Here is a 22,051-nt window from a genome sequence, read left to right on the forward strand (position 1 = left end):
AACGGGAAAAAGCCAACTGTTTATATAATTTTTTTTATAAAACGGGAAAGAGTTGGTATTGAATATCTTATTCTTTAAAAACTTACTCTTTATTATAAAATAACTATCTTATTTGTAAAAAAATTAAGAGAAATAATTATTTAATATAATATTAAATAATTTTTTTAATTATAATATTCATTTCAATTACGTAAATTTTATTTTTTTCCCAAATTCAATTACAAATAAAAATATACTATGTCAACTAATATATTATAGGTAAAATATATAAACAAGCCTATAATATAAAATTTCTTAAATTTTAAGATAGTATATTTATTTTCAAAGTAATCATTAAGAGGTAGTACCATGATTACCTATTATAAGTTTTACTAAAAAAAACCTATTATACCTTTTACTAAAAAGCCTATTTTAATAATTTTATTTATTGCAGACAATTCATTAACGTATTGATAAAACCAAATTCATTATGACCTGCCTCCACAACTTCTTGGGAAACCTACACACCTCTTATAATAACATTGTGTATGAACCGTGTGAACGCACGGGTAAATGATTTCTTAATTATTTTCTTTATTTTTCTACTCAAATATACATTTTTCGACGGGACAAAGCTACTTAATGTGTATATATTTTATTTAAATTTTTAACCATCATTATATTATATTTATTTACAACTGTGATAGATAAATGCTTAATTATTTCCTTTATTTTTTATATGTACATATTAACCTATAACTGATATTTTTGGAAAAATAAATCTATTAAATATATTGAAATTTTTATTTAAAATAAGTAAAAAGATTTCAAATGCTTATAATAATATAGGGGTATGAGTGACAATAAACAAAATTTGGACAAAAAAGTTTGGTACCTGTTACCAAATCAAATAAATATAATCACATATATTATATTTATTTATTATTTATAATATTGTGCAATACGTGCGAACGCACGGGTAGATGACTACTCACGATAGATTATAGCTATATTGTATAATGTGTGCGAACGCACGGGTAGATGACTACTTAATTATTTTATTTATTTTTTCTACTAAACTATATATTTCTAACTAGATTAAATTAATATTTATTTGACAATTATAATTTCAATTGTTTTTTATTTTTAATTTGTGTATCTTTTATATATATATATATTTATTAACCATCGTTATATATTTATTTATTGTTTATATCGACTTTACGTGACCCGTGCGGGCGCACGGGTCCTTTACTAGTTTTTATAAATTTTAAAATTTTAGGGTCAAATTTAAAAATAAAGACTAATTCGCTATTTTTAAAATTTAAGGGAACCACTTTGAAAATTTTGAAAAATAGAATTAGTTTTCAATTTTTTTCAATTTTGAAGGTCATTTTTAAAATTTTGATAAATATAAGGGCAAACTTGTAAAATTTGAAATAAACACATTAATCAATTCGACATTTAAATTTTATGGAGCATGAAAGAAATTTGAAATTCTTGAATTTTAGATATGATTTCAAAACCATACAATTTAACTTAGACAAAATATTTCATAGATATCTATCATTTTAATATTTTTTTCTCCAAACAATAAATTTTGTCAAAATCATTTTAAATTTTATTAAAACATCACATTCCCTCGTTAAAATGACTCATCCAAACACACTCTTAAAGCTTTTAGTGAATATACAATATTTCTATTAACATCCTACAAGTTGAAACATGACACTAACTCAAAGGAAACAGAGGCATTTTCTAGGAAAGTAACTGTAAATTTAAATGTCAAGGGTTGTAAAACCTTTCAAACACTCAATTCATCTTATTTATAAGCAGTGAGAGATGAAAGATTCAGATCAAGTAGAGAGAGAAGTAGCCAAATCAACGACTAAAGTTTTCCTCAGGGATACACTCCAACTTAAGTGCACTGTAAATTGTGACATGCCCTAGCAAGTCACGTCATGACACATGTCAAGAGAAAACGACGAAACGTTTCATTGATGGGATTGCATTTAATGCGCTTGTTCTCCACTACTTTTTCAACTGATTCCAAGAGCTTTAATTATATTTGTATTGGACCATATTTTAGAGGCCAATCGACATTACTTAAGGCTTCCCTGGCTCCTTTAGTTCCCGAAAAAGCCTTGAGGCAATTGTTTTATGCCGACCTAAGACCAAAATGATTAAGGTCCAATTCATTTCAATTCCACTACATTTGACCCTAAGTATAAAATGAGTTCATATGCCAAATGCAAGATACTACACTCATCTTAAATTTTGAATTGATATGGTTGGAGTGCTAACCATGCAGGTCCACCCCATGCCTCTGTAAAAGAAATTTGATCCCTGTTCAAGATCATCATTTATTCAACTCCATCCATTTCTGATTTATGAAAGAAACACATTGTTTTTTGTTTCAATATATAAGTACAAATTTTGAATCTGATTCATCGTCATCACTGTCAATTCAGAAGAAGAAGAACAAATGATGAATTTTTGTTGCATACATATTGCTTTTCAAGTTCAATAGTTTTTGCATGCCGTATAAAATAAAAAATGTTTTTTTATATAAAATAAAAAATGTTTGATAAATGAAATAAATTTTCAGTTACAAGAGATTATTTAAGAACATCAATCTTCACCAAAATTTTCTTTGCTCTTACAATTCATCTTAGAGATTGTTTCCAAGCTTATTTAAGTTTCATTGTTTTAATCCAAATGCTTTCATTATTAATGTTTGAGAAATCCACCGAGGTTATAGATTACTTCTATTGTTAAAAAATAGTGAATGGAAAAAAATTGAAAGTAATATGTATTGTTTTCTTTTTCAATTTTTTTTATCATTTATCAATTTCTTTGTGTGTTGTAATATTCAAACAAAAGATTATATTCGAAAGAGTTTTTGAAGATCGTGTGAGAGAGATTGCAAGAGGTGAAAACAACCACAACAACATCATAATGTGAAAAATATTGCAAGAACCAATAGATTATATATGGTATTTATTTTACAAAATATTAAAATATGGCGCATCCAAAAATTATATCTCAATTATTTATTGATTGAGGTGAAAATTTTAATATAAATATATTATTTATAGTAGTTAAGAGAGAAACAGAGACATGCTTGTAAGAGATGATATTTTAATATAAATATTACATGATGATGTAGACAAATTTTAGGAAAGAATCCAAACTCCAAAAATAATTTCAAAAATTTTTATTTTATAAGTTGTGTGTTAATTTTACCTGATTATAGTAAGATTATCATAATTTAAAAATGAATTATCATGCATACTTTTCAAAACAATATAAATATTAAATTATTATTTTCATTATTTAAAATAGCAACATCTTTTAAATATTTTATTTTCAATGATATATCATCTTTTTACTAATAAGTTAAAATAAAAACATATCATTAAAAATAAAAACATAAGATATTTTGAGAAGTTAGGTTAAATTATAGTTGTAATCCCCTTACTATATCTCTGATTCACAAAATTAATTACTCTATTTTAAATTAAAACAATTTTTATCTTTTTCTCATTTTTTATACTACAAATTGATGAAATTTTAATTTTTAAATTATATTTTTTTATCTATAATGTACAACTAAAAATTCTTATATCATAATTTGTCAAATTTCACAAATAAAACATCATTTAAAAATAAAAAGGACTTATTTTGTAAATGAGACAAAATAGAGAAACAAAACTATAATAAACTATAAATCTTATAACGAATAAATTCCAAATAACTTTATAATTTTTAAATTTTTTTCATAACAATTAATTTTAAAATTTACAACTAAAATAAATTTTCAATATATTCCTATCTATAAAGTTAATAATAAAAAACTCTAAACAAGAGAAAATCTTACCACACCCCTTGAATATCTTACACACCATACGGGTTGCCTAAATGCCTTCCTGTTTTCGTAGATGTGCCTCCAGAAGCACCATTTTTTATTTAATGTTGTTTTGTTACGTAGATGTACATACAGAAGTTTCTGTAGATGCATCTACAAAAGTATTTGATGTTATATTCGCGTTAGAGTCTTCCTCTCCCCATTCTTCACTTTCTCATTTCAAAACTCTCACTTTCTCTCAACCTCAAAAATTAAACTTCCAAACAAGCTGTTTTCTTTCTCTTGAGTTCGACCGATAACGTCAAGATCAACTACCAACACATTCCAACAAGTTCCAAACTCCATTTAATCGGTAAATTTTCGACGTTTCGAGTTATATTAGAGTTTTTGAAATAGAGATTGAATTCGATTATTAGGTGTAGAAATGATTGAGTAGTGTAAGAAATATTGTTTAGAGATAATGTAAGTACTGTTTCAAGTGTAAAGTGGACGATCAATTCATTAAAAAGGGTGTTTTTAACCCTCTGCAACAGTGACCAGACGTCATTGTTGCATTTTGGAGGTTTCAGAATCTTCTATAGATGCATCAACAGAAGAGTGGAATGTTGGATCATTTCGTAGATGCACCTACGGAAGAAACCCATTTTTTAAAATGTAAGATACTTCCGTAGATGCATCTACGGAAGGTTCTGATATTTTTTTCTTTCTTTTTCTTATAATAACTACCTAGTAACTTACTCGATTTTATTAAATCACAATGCAGATATTATGGCCGACCATCCAGATCAAATTATACATGGGAGGATTGCACAACATGCATCCGTGCGGCGTGAACAGATGCGTGTAGTATCACAAGTGACTGATGGAGCTGCTACACCCATTCCAGTCGGACCTTCTCCATCCGTTCGAGTCGACGGGCCTTCTTCGTCCATTCCAGTTGAGAGGCCTACTCTATCTACTACTGTATCACGAAGGCCTCGGGATGATGCCGAGTGTTCCTCACATATGCCCTCCGCTCGCAGACGTCGATGAGACAGTTCTTCTACATATGTGCTTGTGCCAGTGACGAATGCTGCATGATCTTCGGTGCCATCTGCCGAGCTACGCGAGGATGATCCGGCGCCTGAGCCTATCTGGTACCGGAGGGTCCTATAGATGCGTCCTTATTGACAGGGTATGCAGATCATTCGGCTAGGCATATCTGGGAGAGGGAGGTAAATTTTCTTTGTTTATTACTTATTTTTTATTCAGTTTATGACTTTGCTTGAAGGTAACAGTTTTTTTTTTGGAAAATTTTAGGAGAGGGATCCCTAGAGGTTCTAACACCACGGCCGGAAGATTTCCGCTCTCGTGGAGCCTGATGAGCCGTGGTTCCGTGATGCACTTGCAGCTTCTGGTCTTAGGGACCTCTGCATAGTCGGATTCTAGACGATTCATAACGGGATGCTCATGGCATTTGTGGAGAGGTGGCATCCAGAGACCTCGTCCTTTCATATTCCTCACGGTGAGATTACCATCACTTTGTACGAGATTGCATGCCTCATGCATCTACCTATCAGGGGTATCCTCCTTAGTCATGGTAGGCTGACGAATGAAGCGATGGAGATGCTGATTGAGAAGCTAGAGGCTGATCCTGCTGATGCGCTTGAGGAGATGGAGAGGACGCGCGGGGCGCACGTGAGGTTTCACACCTTGCAGCAGATATATGATGAGGAGCTTCTTGCAACACATCAGGCTGCTGGTGACGAGGCTGAAGCTGATATACATAGAGAGTGGGTGCTGAGATGTTACTTACTATATTTAATAGGCACTCAGCTCTTTGTAGACACGAGCTCGACGTACATAGACGTCGTTTACCTGACGTACTTATCGGATATCGCACGTGTCCACGAGTACAACTTGGGAGCGGCTATACTGGCGTACACCTACCACATACTCGGAAAGGGAAGCCTGTGGAAGGCAAGGACTGTGGTTGGAAGTTGTACCCTATTAGTGGTAACGATCTTATATCCTTCTACATTTTTTCAAAATTAATTATATATCTGTGATAGTATGTTTGATCAACGTGTTTTTTTTCAAGGTTGGATATTACAGCAATTCCTTGACATTATTGGCTAGGGAGAGGTGTCGGGTTACACTGAGGACATGTCGCATGCCAGAGTCTTCACCTCCCTCAGAGGGAACCAAATGTCGAATTCTTACAGGCGCTATCTTGACTGCATGGCTGCTGAGGACATCCACTACGAATGCTACGCTGACCATTGTGAGAAGGTTCCGTTTGATGAGATCGCACTATATTCTGGATGGTTGGCTTCCAGTTTGACCATCATTGTTCGTTATCTTCCGGAGCGTGTCATACGTCATGACCCGCCGACAGCTAGATGAGGTCTTTGTAGACTGGGAACACCAGATGGTTTGTGCCGAGGCTCGGGCGACCACATCATAGAGGAACTAGAGTTGCGTCGAGGGGTACATCACCTGGTACTACAGAGTGTCAAACCTATACATGCTTCCCACCGCACGTAGATCACCGCCCAGACTAGCCCACGAGGAGATTTTGCAGACTCAGATGGACCACACTCAGGATGTTCTTCTTCTTCAGTGTCGTGAGATAGCTGACATGGCGCGGGCAGGCATTGTCGTTGGTTTATTCCCTGAGGGGTCTGTTGGCCTTCGTCTAGTGGAGGGTATCATCAGGGTGGCTGAGGAGGCATTTTTGTACTGTAGAAACCGTGTCAGGACAGGTGGGGCACTCGACGGTAGAGGCATAGTATTTAGTAGACGACACGGTGGACGCAAAGGCGGAGGCCGGACCTGAGGCAGCGGAGAGGTGCAGGATGATGTCCGACACACACAGTAATGATGCCTGTGATTTATTTGATAAATGTATTTTGGTTTCATTTATGTACGAGGTTTTGATATATGTATTCGACATTATTGGCTGACGATTTATACGATGTATTTTTTTGTGTGTACTATTTACTATTGCATTTAAATTGAATTACTTTAATTTACTTAATGTAATTGAGTTTTCCATTGTTGTTATAAAATTTGAGTTTTGGAGTCAAATGTATGTCATTTGAAAATATAACAGACTGTTCCGTAGGTGCATCTGCTGAACACTTTGTCTAAACACGTTTTGTAGATGCACCTACGAAAAGAAACAAATTTTTTTTAAAAAAAAACTTTCAGAAATACATCTACGGAAACATGGGACAAAATTGAAATTTCTCCTAATAAAAGATTTAGTCTAATTTAAAATACAAGGAAAAGATTTAAGAACCTAGTAGAAACAAAAGAATACCAATTTAAAACGTTAATCCCGCTTCCACAACACAAACGTCACCTCTTTGTCCTCTTTTCCATTTCTAACCATCTGCTCATCATATATATCAGCACACAATCATCTCTCTCTCTCTCTCTCTCTCTCTCTCTCTCTCTCTCTCTCTCTCTCTCTCTTCAAACTTGTTCAATAAAAATAATGGCTAATTCTTCTGATGATTTGCACCAAACTCTCCCATCACCTTTGGTTCCTCCTGATTCCCAAGATTTCTCCAATTTATTCAACCAACTCATGGATCCTTCTTCTTCTTCTCCCTCTTTCAATTTCTCTCATCCTTTTCCCAACTCTTCCACAACCATCCCTTACCCTCCTAATCATTTCACTTCTTCATCATCACCTCAGGTACATAAACACTTCACCACTTCTTCAAATAATTACCATAATTCACACTTTCTTAATAATACCATACTTTTATATTTTCATGAATATCATAAAAAAATTCACTTTTTTAAATTATTGAATAACTCATATATTTGTTCTATATATTTATTCAAGTGAATTTTTGTTTATAATATAGTTTTGGTTTCATAGCTTAAGAAAACTCAAACAAATTTTTTTAGTAGATCTTATATATGATTTTCCTTTGAAATTCAAAAATATAATTTTTGGATTATTTTTATGTTACTTTTTTGAAATTTAGTTGATGGGTTTTCTTTTTGAGTTTGAAGAATGATGAAGCTTCAGAGTTGCCATCATCAAAAGCTACCCTACCATCACGTTCTTCTTCAAAGAGAAGCAGAGCTGCAGAGTTTCATAATTTGTCTGAAAAGGTTCCATTTTTTTTACCCTCCAATTTTTATTTTTCTATGATTTTTTAATTTTTTATTTATGTTGAATTTTATTGAATGGATTTTATTTTTCTATGAATTTTTTTAATTTTCTTTTGAATTTTATTGAATGGATAGAGAAGGAGGAGTAAGATTAATGAGAAATTGAAAGCTTTGCAGAATTTAATTCCAAATTCTAACAAGGTACTATATGTCTATTTTGTAGCATAGCATCTATCCCTTTTAAATTTTATCTATTATTTTAATTTATCTTACAAAATATTATTTATTTTGTTCTTTTTTCTTCTTCTTGATGATTATTTTTTGTGTTTGTTTTTAATAGACAGACAAAGCTTCAATGCTTGATGAGGCTATAGAATATTTAAAGCAGCTTCAACTTCAAGTGCAAGTGAGTTTTCTTTCTCTTGAGATGAACTATGAAACTCTAAAACATGTTCAATAAGCAACAAATATATATAGTGGGTTCGATTTAAGTTTTTGGAGATTCTGTGTAGGTTTAATACGGTTAGGAACTCTATATTTCATGATTTAAGCAAAAAAAGAATTTTACGAGTCATTGTTTAGTCACAGTTTAAATGTGTCAAACTTTCTGGCTGTGTGGTAGTCGGTCTTGTAAGCCCTCAAATACGGCCTTGCACATATTGTTTTCGGCTTATTTTTATTTCTATAAATTCTCTAACAAACTTGTTACAAGATTCTTCTAATATGTGTTTTCTCTACAAGTTTTCTTGAGAACTTTCAAACCGTCTATTGGTCCATTATTCCATCATGGACTAATTGTTACTTTAGTGTTTGTGATCAATTCTGCAGATGTTAATGATAAGAAACGGTTATAGTTTGCATCCAGTGTCTTTACCAGGAGGATCGCGACCAACGACGTTTCCACAAACTGATTTGTTGAATCTTGATGATAGTAATATTGGATTTCACAATTCTATCAATGCAATCGCCTCTTCTGCAAACGATGAATGTTTTGCGCGGCCTAGTTTTAGTTTTCCAGAACAACGCGACATATCAAATCAAACTGTCGCGGCAAATATTACTAATTTCGATGCCTCATCAAGTTTTCAACCCTCGATTAAGGTTCGTTTTCGATACTTTGTAATTTTCATGAACAATATAATTCATTATTCGTTAGTTTGTTATTGAAGTTAACATCTTTTATTTGCGCAATTTGAAGGGTGTTTTCTGCAACAACATGCCACAGCTGATTTTGGATTCAACAAGGACTGGAAAAACTCCTGATATGTCTTAAACAGATGATCAATTCACCGAAAGATAGAGAATTTTTTCGACTATATATTATTTCGCAAAAGGGCGGTAGCTTTTGTTCAAACTTCATGATCTACTCTTGAACTCGAATTTGATACTACCTTATTATACAATTGGTAACGGTTCGATGGAATCGAAGTGCCGTAGCAACTGCACTAAAATGAAATGTAACAATCTTTCTAAACTTTTATAATTTCATCAATTACAAAGTTAAGATAATGAACATTCTGCATCATGTTACTACTTTCTATGATTAGGCTAAAGATGCACATATAAGAAATATTATGTTTCTGAGGATATGTTTGGGAGCTAACTACATGAGGTTTTAAAATATATAAAGTGATTTTCTTAAATTTTGTTGAGGCCAATTATTATGAAGAGACATGCAAAGGATCTTAGAATATGATATTTGAAAAAGAAAATAAAGGTAGCTAAAAAAATACCAAAAGAAGCGTTTGTTACAATCTCAACCCCAATGGAAGAATTTTTCACTAGTAACAATTTTTTATAATAAAATATTTGAACTACTTAATTTTCATTTATTAGTTAGGAGTTTGAATATTAATATTATATTTGATGAAGTGACTCCTAGCATGAAAGGAGAGAAAGAGATAAATTGTGATATTCAGATTTGAAAAATCGTTTTATAAAAATACTTCGATTTAAAAATGTTTATGTTAAAAGATAGAAATAAATATAGATAAAGCAGGAGAATAATATAAAAGAGAAGAGATCTAGAGATAAGCTTTGAAATAAAGAAAATAAAAAGAGAAGAAGATGGAGAGATCACACTAGAGAATTTTTTTTTTCAACCTAAACAACTTTATCCAACTTATCCTACTTCAGTCCCCCAACAAATCCTCTAGAGATTTTCACTAAAATTATTCATTAAGATGAGATTGTTTATCATCATAAAAATATTAGAATATTGGTAAATCAAGAACGGTTTGAAGAACAATAATTTTTATAAATTTAATTTTGATGATAACATAATGTAAAAGAACAAATTTATTGTGTAACATTTGTTACAAATGTAGAAAATATTTTATATATATTCAAAGTTATATATCATCTAGAAAGTGTAAAGAAGTTCTACAAATGATCCTCTGATTTGGATGAATTTGAAAGATTCTATTTGATACAAGCATCATCAAACATCTTGTACTACGTCCATTAACGCATTCTTTGAGCACACATCATTGAAAATTTGCTATGGTACTTGCTGGTACACGCTATAAACGGTATTATCTGGTCATAGGTACTCAAACGGTCATCAAGTTCCTTTGATCAACTCCAAGCTTAAAATTCAACGATTTGATCCTCTAGAAGAGTTCAAGTTGTCATTCTCTATTAGTTTGTTTATCTAATAACTTTGAGTGAAGCTTATTTTTGAAAATAATAAATTAGACGTTTTTCTCTCAATTCAAATTTAAGACAAACAAGCAATAATACACAAGGTATATTAGTACACGTTATATTTGACAAAAATGTACAATGTCGTGTATGACAAAACCTGTTATGAGCATTGGGACACAAAATAGCTTGTTGAAAATAGTACAAAGATCACAATGACACATTTATCAAAAAAAAAATTAAGATCATCCAATGATCATTAAAAAAATCTATATAAAAACTCAATTTTCACTATTTTATTAATCAAAATGTAAGCTATATAAATGAACTTTTAAAATAATAACATCTAGAGAAGAAACTCAATTGCAAGTGAAGAAGAAAGTGAGCAAAAGATTTAATTGTATACACTTTATGTTAAAAAAGAACATTTATGTGTGTACTTAAAGTTGTTTACATTTTCAATTGAAAGATATTTGTAAGCGCTCTACCATTTATTTGAATGTATTTTTCAAAGGCTTAATGTTAGTTAGTTTCTTTGACACGACCAAGAGATCTTGTTGAGATCAGTTATTTGTATTTGATAAATATAAGATATAAGTCAGCTAGACTAGAAAATATTTTAGCGATCTTGTAATTTGTTTGATTATAGTGAAAATCTATCAACGTGAACAGTCTAAATATAGCTCAAAGTTAAGGAGGTGTATTAGGACAAACTTTGTGTTTTTTATTTCTCTTTTTCATATCTCATTATCACTCAACACTTCTATTTAACTTAAGAATCATTTGAAAGAAAACTAAAAAAAATCAAATCGGTCAACACAATTCAAATTTTCACATTTCTTATGTTTTTCTCACATTCAAGGAGATCCCATGGAAACGAACATCATTCAATAGACTTCAACCATCATGTTAACATCAAAATTCGACTCTATTACGCGGTACTCCAAGATTGACTCATAATCCATAATTTTTTAAAGGTTTATACATTCCTTCTATATAAATCACATTTTTTTAAGGATCAATTCTTCATCCTAATACTTGTTTGTTTGTACCATCACATGTATTTTCCAACTTAGTGAATATTTTGGAAGTTTATTTCCGAAATTGTCAAGCGGAGAATTTAATAAAACACCACCTTACATGTTGTTTTACTCATGATCAAAAACACCATTTCTTCTTCAAACCCTACCAAAACCTTCTATCACACTCAATCAACTTTTCTACTTCAAAACTTCATTTCTCTTTTTTTTTTTTTTTTCAGATCAAAAAGGGGAAAAGAAGCTGAAATTTTAGGTAATGTACACATATTTCCTTCCTTGTTACTTTCATTAAGCTAGTTTTCTATATGGATACCAAAAGTTGCATCCTAAAATACATTTCTAAATTTTTGTTGAATGCCATACAAAATTGTATTTTGTAATTAGTTCAGAGTTAAATTTAGTCAATTTTAAATTATTTTCTATTATGATTGACCTTAGATATGGTGCACCATGATGTTTTCCCCTACCTATTGTGTCTACATATGTCAAATCGGTTGATGTTAAGGTAGATGTTGGCAAATAATTTATAAACGACCAAGAGTTTGTTGTTAGTGATCATATGCATAAATGAATCCGCACAGAGGCAGTCAAATTAGGGATTGACGTTGTTATTGAAAGGTCAGATAATGGTTTTGATATAAGAAAAACATTTGTGACACATAGATGCGAAAGAAGTGACAAGTACATAAATCTTATCTGAAAGTTGAAATGGGATGACACTAGTTCGAGGAAATGTGAGTGTCCTTTTAAGTTGCATGGATACCTTATTGCAAATAAAATACGGAGATTTAATGTGATTTGTGGTATGCATAATCATGATGCGTGTAGTAGATCATCCCATTGTAAGTCTCATTAAGGCTGAAGAGAAGGGAATTGTTTCTTATATGACATTTAACATGGTGCAACAAAAAAAACATACCTTAAACTTTGAAATGTAAAAGACCTCAAAATTTCACAAATATCAAGCAATTAAACAATGTTCGTGCCCAAATTAACAAGTAGATAAGAGGGGATAAAACATAAATGCAACAATTGTTGAAACTTTTGGATGATAACCATTATGTATCAAGGTACAGAGTGTGCAAGGATGGAGAAATTGTTCGAGGTATATGAAATTCAGGCACTTTCAAATAGATGTCAAGGTTGATGTCCTAACATTAAAACAGAATGTCAAAATAGAAGTTAAGTCATCATCTGCTAACAGAAAAACATTTACCAAAACAATAAATTATACAGGAGTAAATTGTAAAAGGTAAAAGACACAATCAGTTGTTAACCCAGTTCGGTGTAACTCACTACTCTAGGGACTATCAAGCCAAGAAGGAAATCCATTGTGATAGTATTGGTTCAAAGCTACACAACCCTAGTTTAAAATTTATCCCCTAATCACTGCCTTATGCAACTTCTACCTAGGACAATCCAATATATGAGAACTCCCTCTCACTTCCTACCAGTCACAAACTAGAGACAAACCCTTAATAATAACCAAAAATATAAAAGACACTCTTCCAAGACAAAATTAATTGTGCTTAAAAGCTTTTGACTGATGAACAATAGTAAACTTGACACACAATCCACTCTTACTTAAAAGCTCATGAGTGATTGACAATGAACAATAAAAACAAATCTTACTTTGATTATCAAAGAGATAATCGAGTGGATCACGATGAATAAAGAACACCCTAAAAAATATAAACCTTTATCTCATCCACAAGGCTTCTCTACACGCGTTTTTAGGTCTTGAAAGTTCTTTAAAATAAACTCTTATAGTATGAGCTTGGACTCTTCACACAAATCCAATCTTCCAGTTCTGAATCTTCTGCAGAATCTTTTCTCCAAAAATAGGAACAAATCTTTAAGATTTCCTAAAAAGCTCCAAGATCCTTTTTATGAAATCAAATCGAATCTGCAATGTTCCTAAAAACCCCTTCCTTATCAGTGACTGTATAAGTACTAAATCCATACATAATCTTCATAAAAACAAAACAAATCTGCTAAGATTTAAAAAAAAAAACTAAATTGTCATGATATTCTGGTATAACATGTTATGACATATGTCTGAACATCTGTTTTCTAAGATGTCTTACTAGCATGTTAAGATGTTGAAACATTCTACTTGATGATGAAATGTATTGCTAGATTTACGTTAAAAGAACGATTATTGATGTATTGTTACATTTTAATGTATGTCATAACAATTATTGATGTTAATCTAGGTTACATTTTTTACATCTGTTTCTAATTTTTAAGAATAACAGTTTCCAAAAATATATCTTAAAATGTATTTTTGTATTTAAGGGTATTTTAGATTTTTAACCAGCTCCCTAAAGAAAAAGTAATCCCCTAAAATATTGTACAATTGACTTGACAATAACTTGTTCTCTTCTAATTTGATTACTTGTTCTCTTCTAATTTTAAATTTTGATGGTCGTATGCTCCTCCCACCTTATATGACGGGTATGATTCATAGAAATTATCAAAGTAATATTTTTGATAGTTTGTATGGTAAGAAATATCCATAGGGGATAATGAAGTAAATTTTTCAAAAAATAAGGAACAATTTCTTTATCCACTTCCCTGAGGTTTGAACCCATGTTTAAAATCCCATAATACTCCTGATTTCTGAGATGCATCTCTGAAGTCATTTTTTTCACTATTTTCTTAAAATTTGGAGATGCATCTCCGAAAACACCAAAAAATAGGTGTTTTCAGAAATGTATCTCCAAAAACACTTATTTTCAATTTAAACGTTGGATTTAAACTGTCAGGTGTTTTTTCGGAGATGCATCTCCGAAAAAATCCTTCATATACCATTTTCCCTCATTCACTATTTCATTCTTTTTCCTGCAAACAAAAACTCAAGCCCTCTCCAAGTGGTTGATCATACCAAAGAGGGCATAGAAAGCTACAATTTGAGGTAAACAATCTCCATTTCATCTTTTATTCCACTACATTGTTGCTGATTTGCAATACCTAGAAAATCGGAAGGTTGTCAAGCTTGAGTACCGCCCACCTTTGCTTAATGACGAGGGAGACGTCCAATTCACCCCGTTTGAAGTCAAGAACGACGAAGATTTAGCGGTTTTGTGAACAACTTTCGACCGATTTTCTTCGAAAGGTCCGATCGAGTTGGATGCGAAACTTCAAAGATCGAGAGCCGACGTTATCCAAATGTTAACCTATCCTCAACTACCCGTGTTTAACAATATGTAACTTTAATTTCATGTTGATCTATCTTTGTAATTTCGATTATTTATGATAAATCGAAGCTTTGTTCATTTGTTTTTAGTTTTCTACATCAGAAATTTTTTCAGAAGTGCATATTCGATAATGGTGTTTTCGGAAGTGCATCTCCAAAATCATCTTATTTTCTGAAAAAAAGATGATTTCGGAGATGCACTTTCGAAAACACCTTATTTTTAGAGAAAATAAGTTTTCAGAAATGCATCTCCGAAATCAGTTTTTTTCAGAAAAAAAATGTTTTCGAAGATGCACTTCCGAAATATAGGGGCGTTTTAAGAATTTCGTGCGGGTTTCTAAGAAGGTTGGGGGTGGATAAAGAAATTTAAAAAAAAAAAAAACACTTGGTTAATACACAAGTTATATTTGGGCCTAGGTTGTCCTAATCTCCAAGTTGGTCCAATCCAAATGAGATATTTTCCATTTCATAAAATAAAATAAAATAAAATAAAATAAAATAAAGACAAAAATGGAAGTAGGGGCAAGTGTGGAAATCATCACACCAAACTTTGTGCATAGTCATCTTCGCCATTCACATTACCATTTCCTCGAGAGACTTCTCTTCTCTCCTCCTCCTCCTTCTTCTTCCTCCTCCATGGCTTTCCTTCAAGACCAGTTTCAACGCCACTACCAACCCCAACCCCAACCACAACCACAACCACAAACCAATTCTTTCAGGTAACTCTTAATCACCCATCTCTCAATATCCCCCAACAATTTTCATTTTTCTACCTTTCACTTTACCGAACATTTTCAATCTATCTCTATAATTTCATCTTGTTATTGACAATTTTCTTACTGATTTTGATTTTTTTGTTTCAGAAATTTAAGAACAATTGATGGTCAGATGTCGCAGCAGATGGCGTTTTACAACCCAACTGATTTGCAAGATCAGTCTCAGCATCCGCCTTACATTCCTCCATGTCTGTAAATTCTTCATCTTTCTTCGATTCATTTCCATGCTTTTCCTTTTTAGCTACACTTCAATTTTATGCCATGGAATTTTTGGGTTTTGAAAAAAAATTTGAACTTTGCAAGGATTTTGGTGACTACCCTTTTGGTCATTTTGAGTCAAAATTATTCCTGGATGATTCAATTGCTTGAAAGTTTAAACCTTTGAAGTTTATTCAGTGTTATTTTCTGCAGCGATTTTTTAGGGTTCTTTTAGATTTAGTTTAAAATTTTAGGGTTTTTTTTAGGTATTTTATGTGTTGTGACTTTTCTGTTTTATTGGGGTTTAGTTCATGTTGTTGGCTTTGCTCCGGGTCCAGTTCTTCCTGCTGATGGAAGTGACGGTGGTGTTGATTTGCATTGGAATTTCGGATTGGAACCGGAGCGGAAGAGACTAAAAGAACAGGATTTTTTGGAGAACAATTCACAGATATCTTCTGTGGATTTTCTGCAACCTCGATCTGTGTCAACGGGATTGGGATTGTCGCTTGATAATACTCGTCTAGCTTCAACCGGAGACTCGGCTTTATTGTCGCTTATTGGGGATGATATTGATCGTGAGTTGCAGCAGCAGGATTTAGAGATGGATAGATTTCTCAAACTGCAGGTTAGTACGGATTTTGATGCCTAGTTTTTTACATCTTATTGGTTTCTTGTTCAAGGTAAACATCGTTTAGTTAAACACAATTTGTTATCGTTGAAATACAAAGTCATTTTGATCGGTACGTGTGGACCGTATTTGTTATGTGCACTTTATATATCTTATAGTGTTCAGATGGTAAGTTGCTTCTTTCTTTAGGGCTTCTTTGGATAACATTTTAACACAAGTGATTAAAATAAGTACTTATGAATAAGCACACATAAGCTATTTTTATAACAAAAGATAAAGTGAATTTAAATTGTTTTTACATATGTTATAAGCTGTTTTGATTAAATCTCAACTAGTATCACAAAACTTATGACAGTAGATAAGCTTAAATAAGCTTATCTCTCCATCCAAACAGGCCCTTAAGTCATTTCTTTTATTTCTTTGAAGTTCAAATGTCTTACTGTGATACATTTATGAAAAAAGAATCTAAATTCTCTCTTTCTTATGTGAATATGCTACATTTATGAAGCACGGACACCAGAAACACGGCACCAATACTGACACCTCTATCAACACTGGTAATGATTTGAAAAAATTGAATAAATTAAATATAATCACTAGTGTTGTTGTCGTATTGGACACCGACACTGACACACCTTTTTTTCAGAGGTGTTAGGGCTAAATTGTGCTATACTGATTAATTTTCTCTCTAACAGGGTGAGCAATTGCGGCAAACCGTTTTAGAAAAAGTTCAAGCAACACAACTTCAGTGTGTTTCAATCATCGAAGACAAGGTCATTCAGAAGCTTCGAGAGAAAGACACCGAGGTAGAAAACATCAACAAACGAAACATGGAGCTTGAAGACCAAATGGACCAATTAAGTGCAGAAGCGGGAGCTTGGCAACAACGTGCCAGATATAACGAAAACATGATAGCTGCTCTCAAGTTCAACCTTCAGCAAGCTTATCTCCAAAGTAGAGACAGTAAAGAAGGATGCGGCGACAGCGAAGTAGACGATACAGCTTCTTGCTGTAACGGACGTTCTCTTGATTTTCATCTCCTCTCGAATGAAAACTCCAATATGAAAGAAGCGATGAAATGTAAGGCATGCAGAGTGAATGAAGTGACGATGGTGTTGTTACCGTGTAAGCATCTTTGCCTCTGTAAAGATTGTGAAAGTAAGCTTAGTTTTTGTCCGCTATGTCAATCCTCAAAATTCATAGGCATGGAGGTCTACATGTAACTGGAAATCTAAATCTCTAATTTTATATTGAAAGTTATGTGTATTGTGTTGTTGTTTATCATAGTCTTTGTTCTACGATTGTAACCAAGTAAGTACATTGACACATTGTAACTAGTTTTAAGATGTATTTTACTGTAATGAAACTTGACAAAACATATTGTTCTTTAGTACACTTTGGATAGCATGTGTAATTTCTTAAAAGTGTAGAGTAGAGAAAGATTCTCCCCTTGCTCTTGATTTTGGGACCATGTATAATCATTATAATCTGGTCCTCATTTCTTTTGGTTGGTTGCTCTTTCCACTTTTAGCCGTAGAGTCATCCTATAAAACCTTAAATTTGTCTTTCACTACTAGTTTGGAAGTATATTGCTGTTTGCATCTCATATATACCACATTTCAGAATCTATAGAAGTATGTATTCTTTTGTAGCAGACCACTTGGCAGCATATACAATTTTCATGCTTGCCATAGATTTTGCTTCCTCACTACTTTGAAGAATTGAAGCTCTTTTTTGCTTGGTGTGAAAGAAAATGAGACTAGTAGATTTTAATGTGATTTCAACTCCTTTTTGGAGGAAAGTTTATCCAAACTTAATCTAGTACCTCCAGATTTTATGCAATTACCATATTAAACTTATGAAATATGAAAATTCATTTCATTATTCTAGTGTAACATTTCTAGTATTTTGAAAAGCTCTTGTGAGTATTAGATTTTACATTTAAACTATCGAATTTATCAGTAGTGAGTATCTAATTTTATTGAAGTTTTATGTTTTTATTGGATTTTTTTGATGCATTTTTACTGTTTTTTTAGAAATGTTCGATTAAAGTTCATGTTTTTCATGCATTTTTATCAAATATTTTGAAAAAATCAGTATAAAATGCATACATTCTTCCGATTTTTTTGGAAAAATTTAGTAAAAATGCATGCATTCTTTTAGATTTTTTGAAAACTCCGATAAAAATGATGGTTTCTGCCGGATATTTTGTTTTAACAGGTAGAAATGCATGTTTTCTACAAGATTTTTTCTTATAAAAAAAATTGTAAAAAATGCATGCGTCTATACCGGTGATTTTGAAAAACTGTAAAAAATGCATGCGTCTATACCGGTGATTTTGAAAATTGAAAAACCCCAGTAGTGAACATTTAGTGTTTGGATAATCGAAAATTTCAAAAAATTTGAGAAAATAATTGAAAATAACTGATCATTTATTCATTGAACAAGGTGATTTTTAAGATGAGTGGAATGTAATGATCTAAGTCCAAGTTATATAAGTGCATGAAGATTAGGGGTGGTGAGTCACTATCCTTTGGAAGGATTTAGATAGTGATAATTAGTTGATTTCAATGTTATAAATAGGTGTTTGGTGAATGTAATTATTATGAATGAAATGATTGAAAAAGTTAGCGAGTAGTTTAGCATTTTTAGTATAATTTTTGGCATTGAAGATTAGGATAAACATTAATCCATATATTTTTATGATCATCATCCACAATCATCCACATGCAAAAACTTCTAATCTAACCTACTCAAGATTAAAGCCTATAGTAAGAATCTCACATCTGCTTCTTGCTTTTGGATTCAAGAAAAGGGTAAGTAGATATAGAGGTTGATCTTTATTTCTTCTCTTCAAACTCTTATTTCTCCAATTGCATGCTTATTTCCTCATTTCTTCAAGAACAAAGGCTTGACTTTTTTTTTTACTAGGTTTTCTCCTTTAGAGAGAGATAAAGAGAGGACATCAATTCTCTCTAATTAAAGAGAGAAAATAAGAAGGATAAGATGAGACAAATTTCTAGTCTCAGGAAAAAACTCTAGTCTCTCCATATATATATATATATATATATATATATATATATATATATATATATATATATATATATATATATATATATATATATATATATATATATATATATATATATATATATATATATATATATATATATATATACACTCCCAATTTCCCCTTGGTGTCTCTACCTCACCTAAATACTAATTGATTTTAAGATATTAAATTAACAAATATATGAGATATTACAATCTTCCCCCTTTTAAATATATTTGGTTCTTAAAATTTTAAAAATTTATCTGAGTAAGTGTGGATAGTTCGATCGCATTTCTGACTCAATTTCACATGTAGTTTTTACATAATGCGACCATTGACATAACACCTTTATCAATGGTATTTCCTTGTTTCTTAGAGATTTCACTGCACAATCCACCACTCGAGTTGGTTGAGGTTGAAAAGTAAGATCTGGGGAAAGCTCCACTGATTCTAGAAAAATGGGTTGCAATGGGCATGGTATAAACTTTGAGAGTTTGAATCCATGGAACACATCATGAATTCTAGATAGAAGAGGTGGTAATGTCAGGTGATAAGTCACCTCTCCTTCCCGTCTTATGATTTGAAAAGGTCCAATTTACCGTGGACTTAATTTCTTTCTCTTGAAGAACCCTTGTAATCCTAACTTACGAGTAACTTTCAAGTATAAATGACCCCTTCTTTGAATTCTAGTGGCCTTTTAAGTTGATAAGCATAGATCTTCTGTCGGATTTGAGTTTTGCTTATCTTATCTAGTATTGGCTTTATCTTTTTGGTATTTTCCTTTGTCCAACATAACGGTGTCCTACATATCCTACCATAGTGAGCCGCATATGGTGTCATTCTAATACTAGAATGATAATTATTATCGAATGCAAACTCAATTAACAGTAGTGTTGCTTCCAATTTCCCTCGTCTTCTAAGATGCAAACTCGTAATTTATCTTCCTTTATGTGAATTTTTCTTTATATCTGACTGTATGATTGTGGGTGGTTTGATGTATTTAAATTAAACCTTGTCTCCATAGCCTGCTGAAAAACCCCCCAAAATTTGGAGGTGGAATTCTAGCCGTAATCGAATACAATACTTATCAGTATTTCATGCAATTAGGGGTGGAAAATAGGCATGCCCTCCCCGTTTAAGTCCTCCCTGCAAAAGCCCGAAAAAAAATAGTGTGGGGCAGGGTAGACATAGTTAACGGTGCAGTTCAAAAACCATAGTCCGCCTAGGAAAAAAATTTGGATGGGGCAGGGCTTGCTTGCGGTTACTACATTTTTTAAACCTAAAAATGCAAAAAATTATGTTAATGCACACTTCCACTAAAGCCCTAAAAAAACAGGATGGGCATGCACATTAGAGGGTGCGGGCCTAAAACCATGGTCTGCTCGCAAAAACTACTGGCAAAACAGGCTTGCCTGACGGGTCGGGCCCGTTTATCCATCCCTACATGCAATTTTACTGTCTCCACGATAAAAAGTCTAGAAAATTGAAAGACCTTGTTACTAATCCTAAATGATAACAAGTGAGCTGATTTAATTAACTTGTCCACTATCACCCAAATTGAGTAGCATTCACTCGGTGTACGAGGTAGTCCTACTATAAAATCCATGAAAATATTTTCCTTCATATACACTAGTATTTCTAGAGGTTGCAACATACCACCGGTTCTTTGATTCACATGTTGACATATCGTACATTGACCTATAAATCTTGCTATTTATCCTTTTTAAACCAGTATAATCTGTGACACACATCCTTCCTTGAAACAAGATGACCCCATCTACTACTTGGGTGAGTCCTGGTTGTTCATTTGGCTCAGTAAGAATCCTTCATGAGTCCAAATGAATTCTAAGTCAAGTTCTTTAAATTTCTCTAGCAAATTGTATTTTGGAACCATCAGCTTTGCCATATGCAACTATTTCCTACTCAAAGCATATGTCACCCTATTGGCCTTTCCGGGATGGTAATTCAACTCAAAATCATAATCTTTTATAAAAGCCATTCATCTTTTTATTGCATATTGAGTTCTTTTTTATCAAACAAGTACTTCAATCTCTTATGATCACTAAACATATCAAATTGTACTTCATAGAGGTATTGCCTCCACATCTTAAGTGAAAAAGTGATTGTGGATAGCTCCAAATCATGAGTTGGATAGTTTTCTTCATGTGATTTCAATTGTTAGAATGTATAAGCCACCATTTGACCATTATGCATTAAGACGCATCCTAGTCTCTTCTTTGAAGTGTTGTAGTAAACTTCGTATTTATGAGTTAGGTGTAGAATGATTAAGACAAGAGCAGTGGTTAAGTTCTTCTTTCGCCTCTAGAAATTCTATTCACAATATGCGTCCTACTTGAATTGGACGTCACTGCGTATGAGACATGTGAAAGGTAGTGTTAATTGAAAAAACTACATGATGAATCTCCTGTAATACCCATTGAGTCCTAAAAAGCTCCTAACTTAGGAAGCATTCTTAGGTCTATCCTAATTCGACCCTGTTTCCATCTTTAGAAGGATCGAATGATACTATTCCTTGTGAGATTATATGTCTAAGA

At 32.3% G+C, this 22,051-nt stretch overlaps 3 protein-coding genes across 3 annotated transcripts; all 3 read left to right on the top strand.

The window, feature by feature from the left end:
- Nucleotides 1-5,296: 5,296 nt before the first annotated feature.
- LOC131598596 (protein MAIN-LIKE 1-like) lies at nt 5,297-6,232 on the top strand. The gene is made up of 2 exons (XM_058871178.1): nt 5,297-5,842; nt 5,966-6,232. Exons 1-2 carry the CDS (start codon nt 5,297-5,299, stop codon nt 6,230-6,232), a joined length of 813 nt encoding a protein of 270 aa, XP_058727161.1.
- Nucleotides 6,233-7,276: 1,044 nt separating this feature from the next.
- Nucleotides 7,277-9,485, top strand: LOC131594151 (transcription factor ALC-like). The gene is made up of 6 exons (XM_058866246.1): nt 7,277-7,532; nt 7,859-7,960; nt 8,096-8,161; nt 8,301-8,366; nt 8,789-9,061; nt 9,159-9,485. Exons 1-6 carry the CDS (start codon nt 7,329-7,331, stop codon nt 9,231-9,233), a joined length of 786 nt encoding a protein of 261 aa, XP_058722229.1. The 5' UTR covers nt 7,277-7,328; the 3' UTR covers nt 9,234-9,485.
- A 5,882-nt stretch (nt 9,486-15,367) lies between these two features.
- Nucleotides 15,368-17,832, top strand: LOC131594152 (probable BOI-related E3 ubiquitin-protein ligase 3). The gene is made up of 4 exons (XM_058866247.1): nt 15,368-15,561; nt 15,706-15,806; nt 16,125-16,441; nt 17,140-17,832. The coding sequence occupies exons 1-4, from the start codon at nt 15,479-15,481 to the stop codon at nt 17,665-17,667; spliced, it is 1,029 nt and encodes a 342-aa protein (XP_058722230.1). The 5' UTR covers nt 15,368-15,478; the 3' UTR covers nt 17,668-17,832.
- Nucleotides 17,833-22,051: the final 4,219 nt, after the last annotated feature.

Source organism: Vicia villosa, linkage group LG4 (genome assembly GCF_029867415.1).
Source record: "Vicia villosa cultivar HV-30 ecotype Madison, WI linkage group LG4, Vvil1.0, whole genome shotgun sequence".
NCBI classification, from domain to species: Eukaryota; Viridiplantae; Streptophyta; class Magnoliopsida; order Fabales; family Fabaceae; genus Vicia; species Vicia villosa.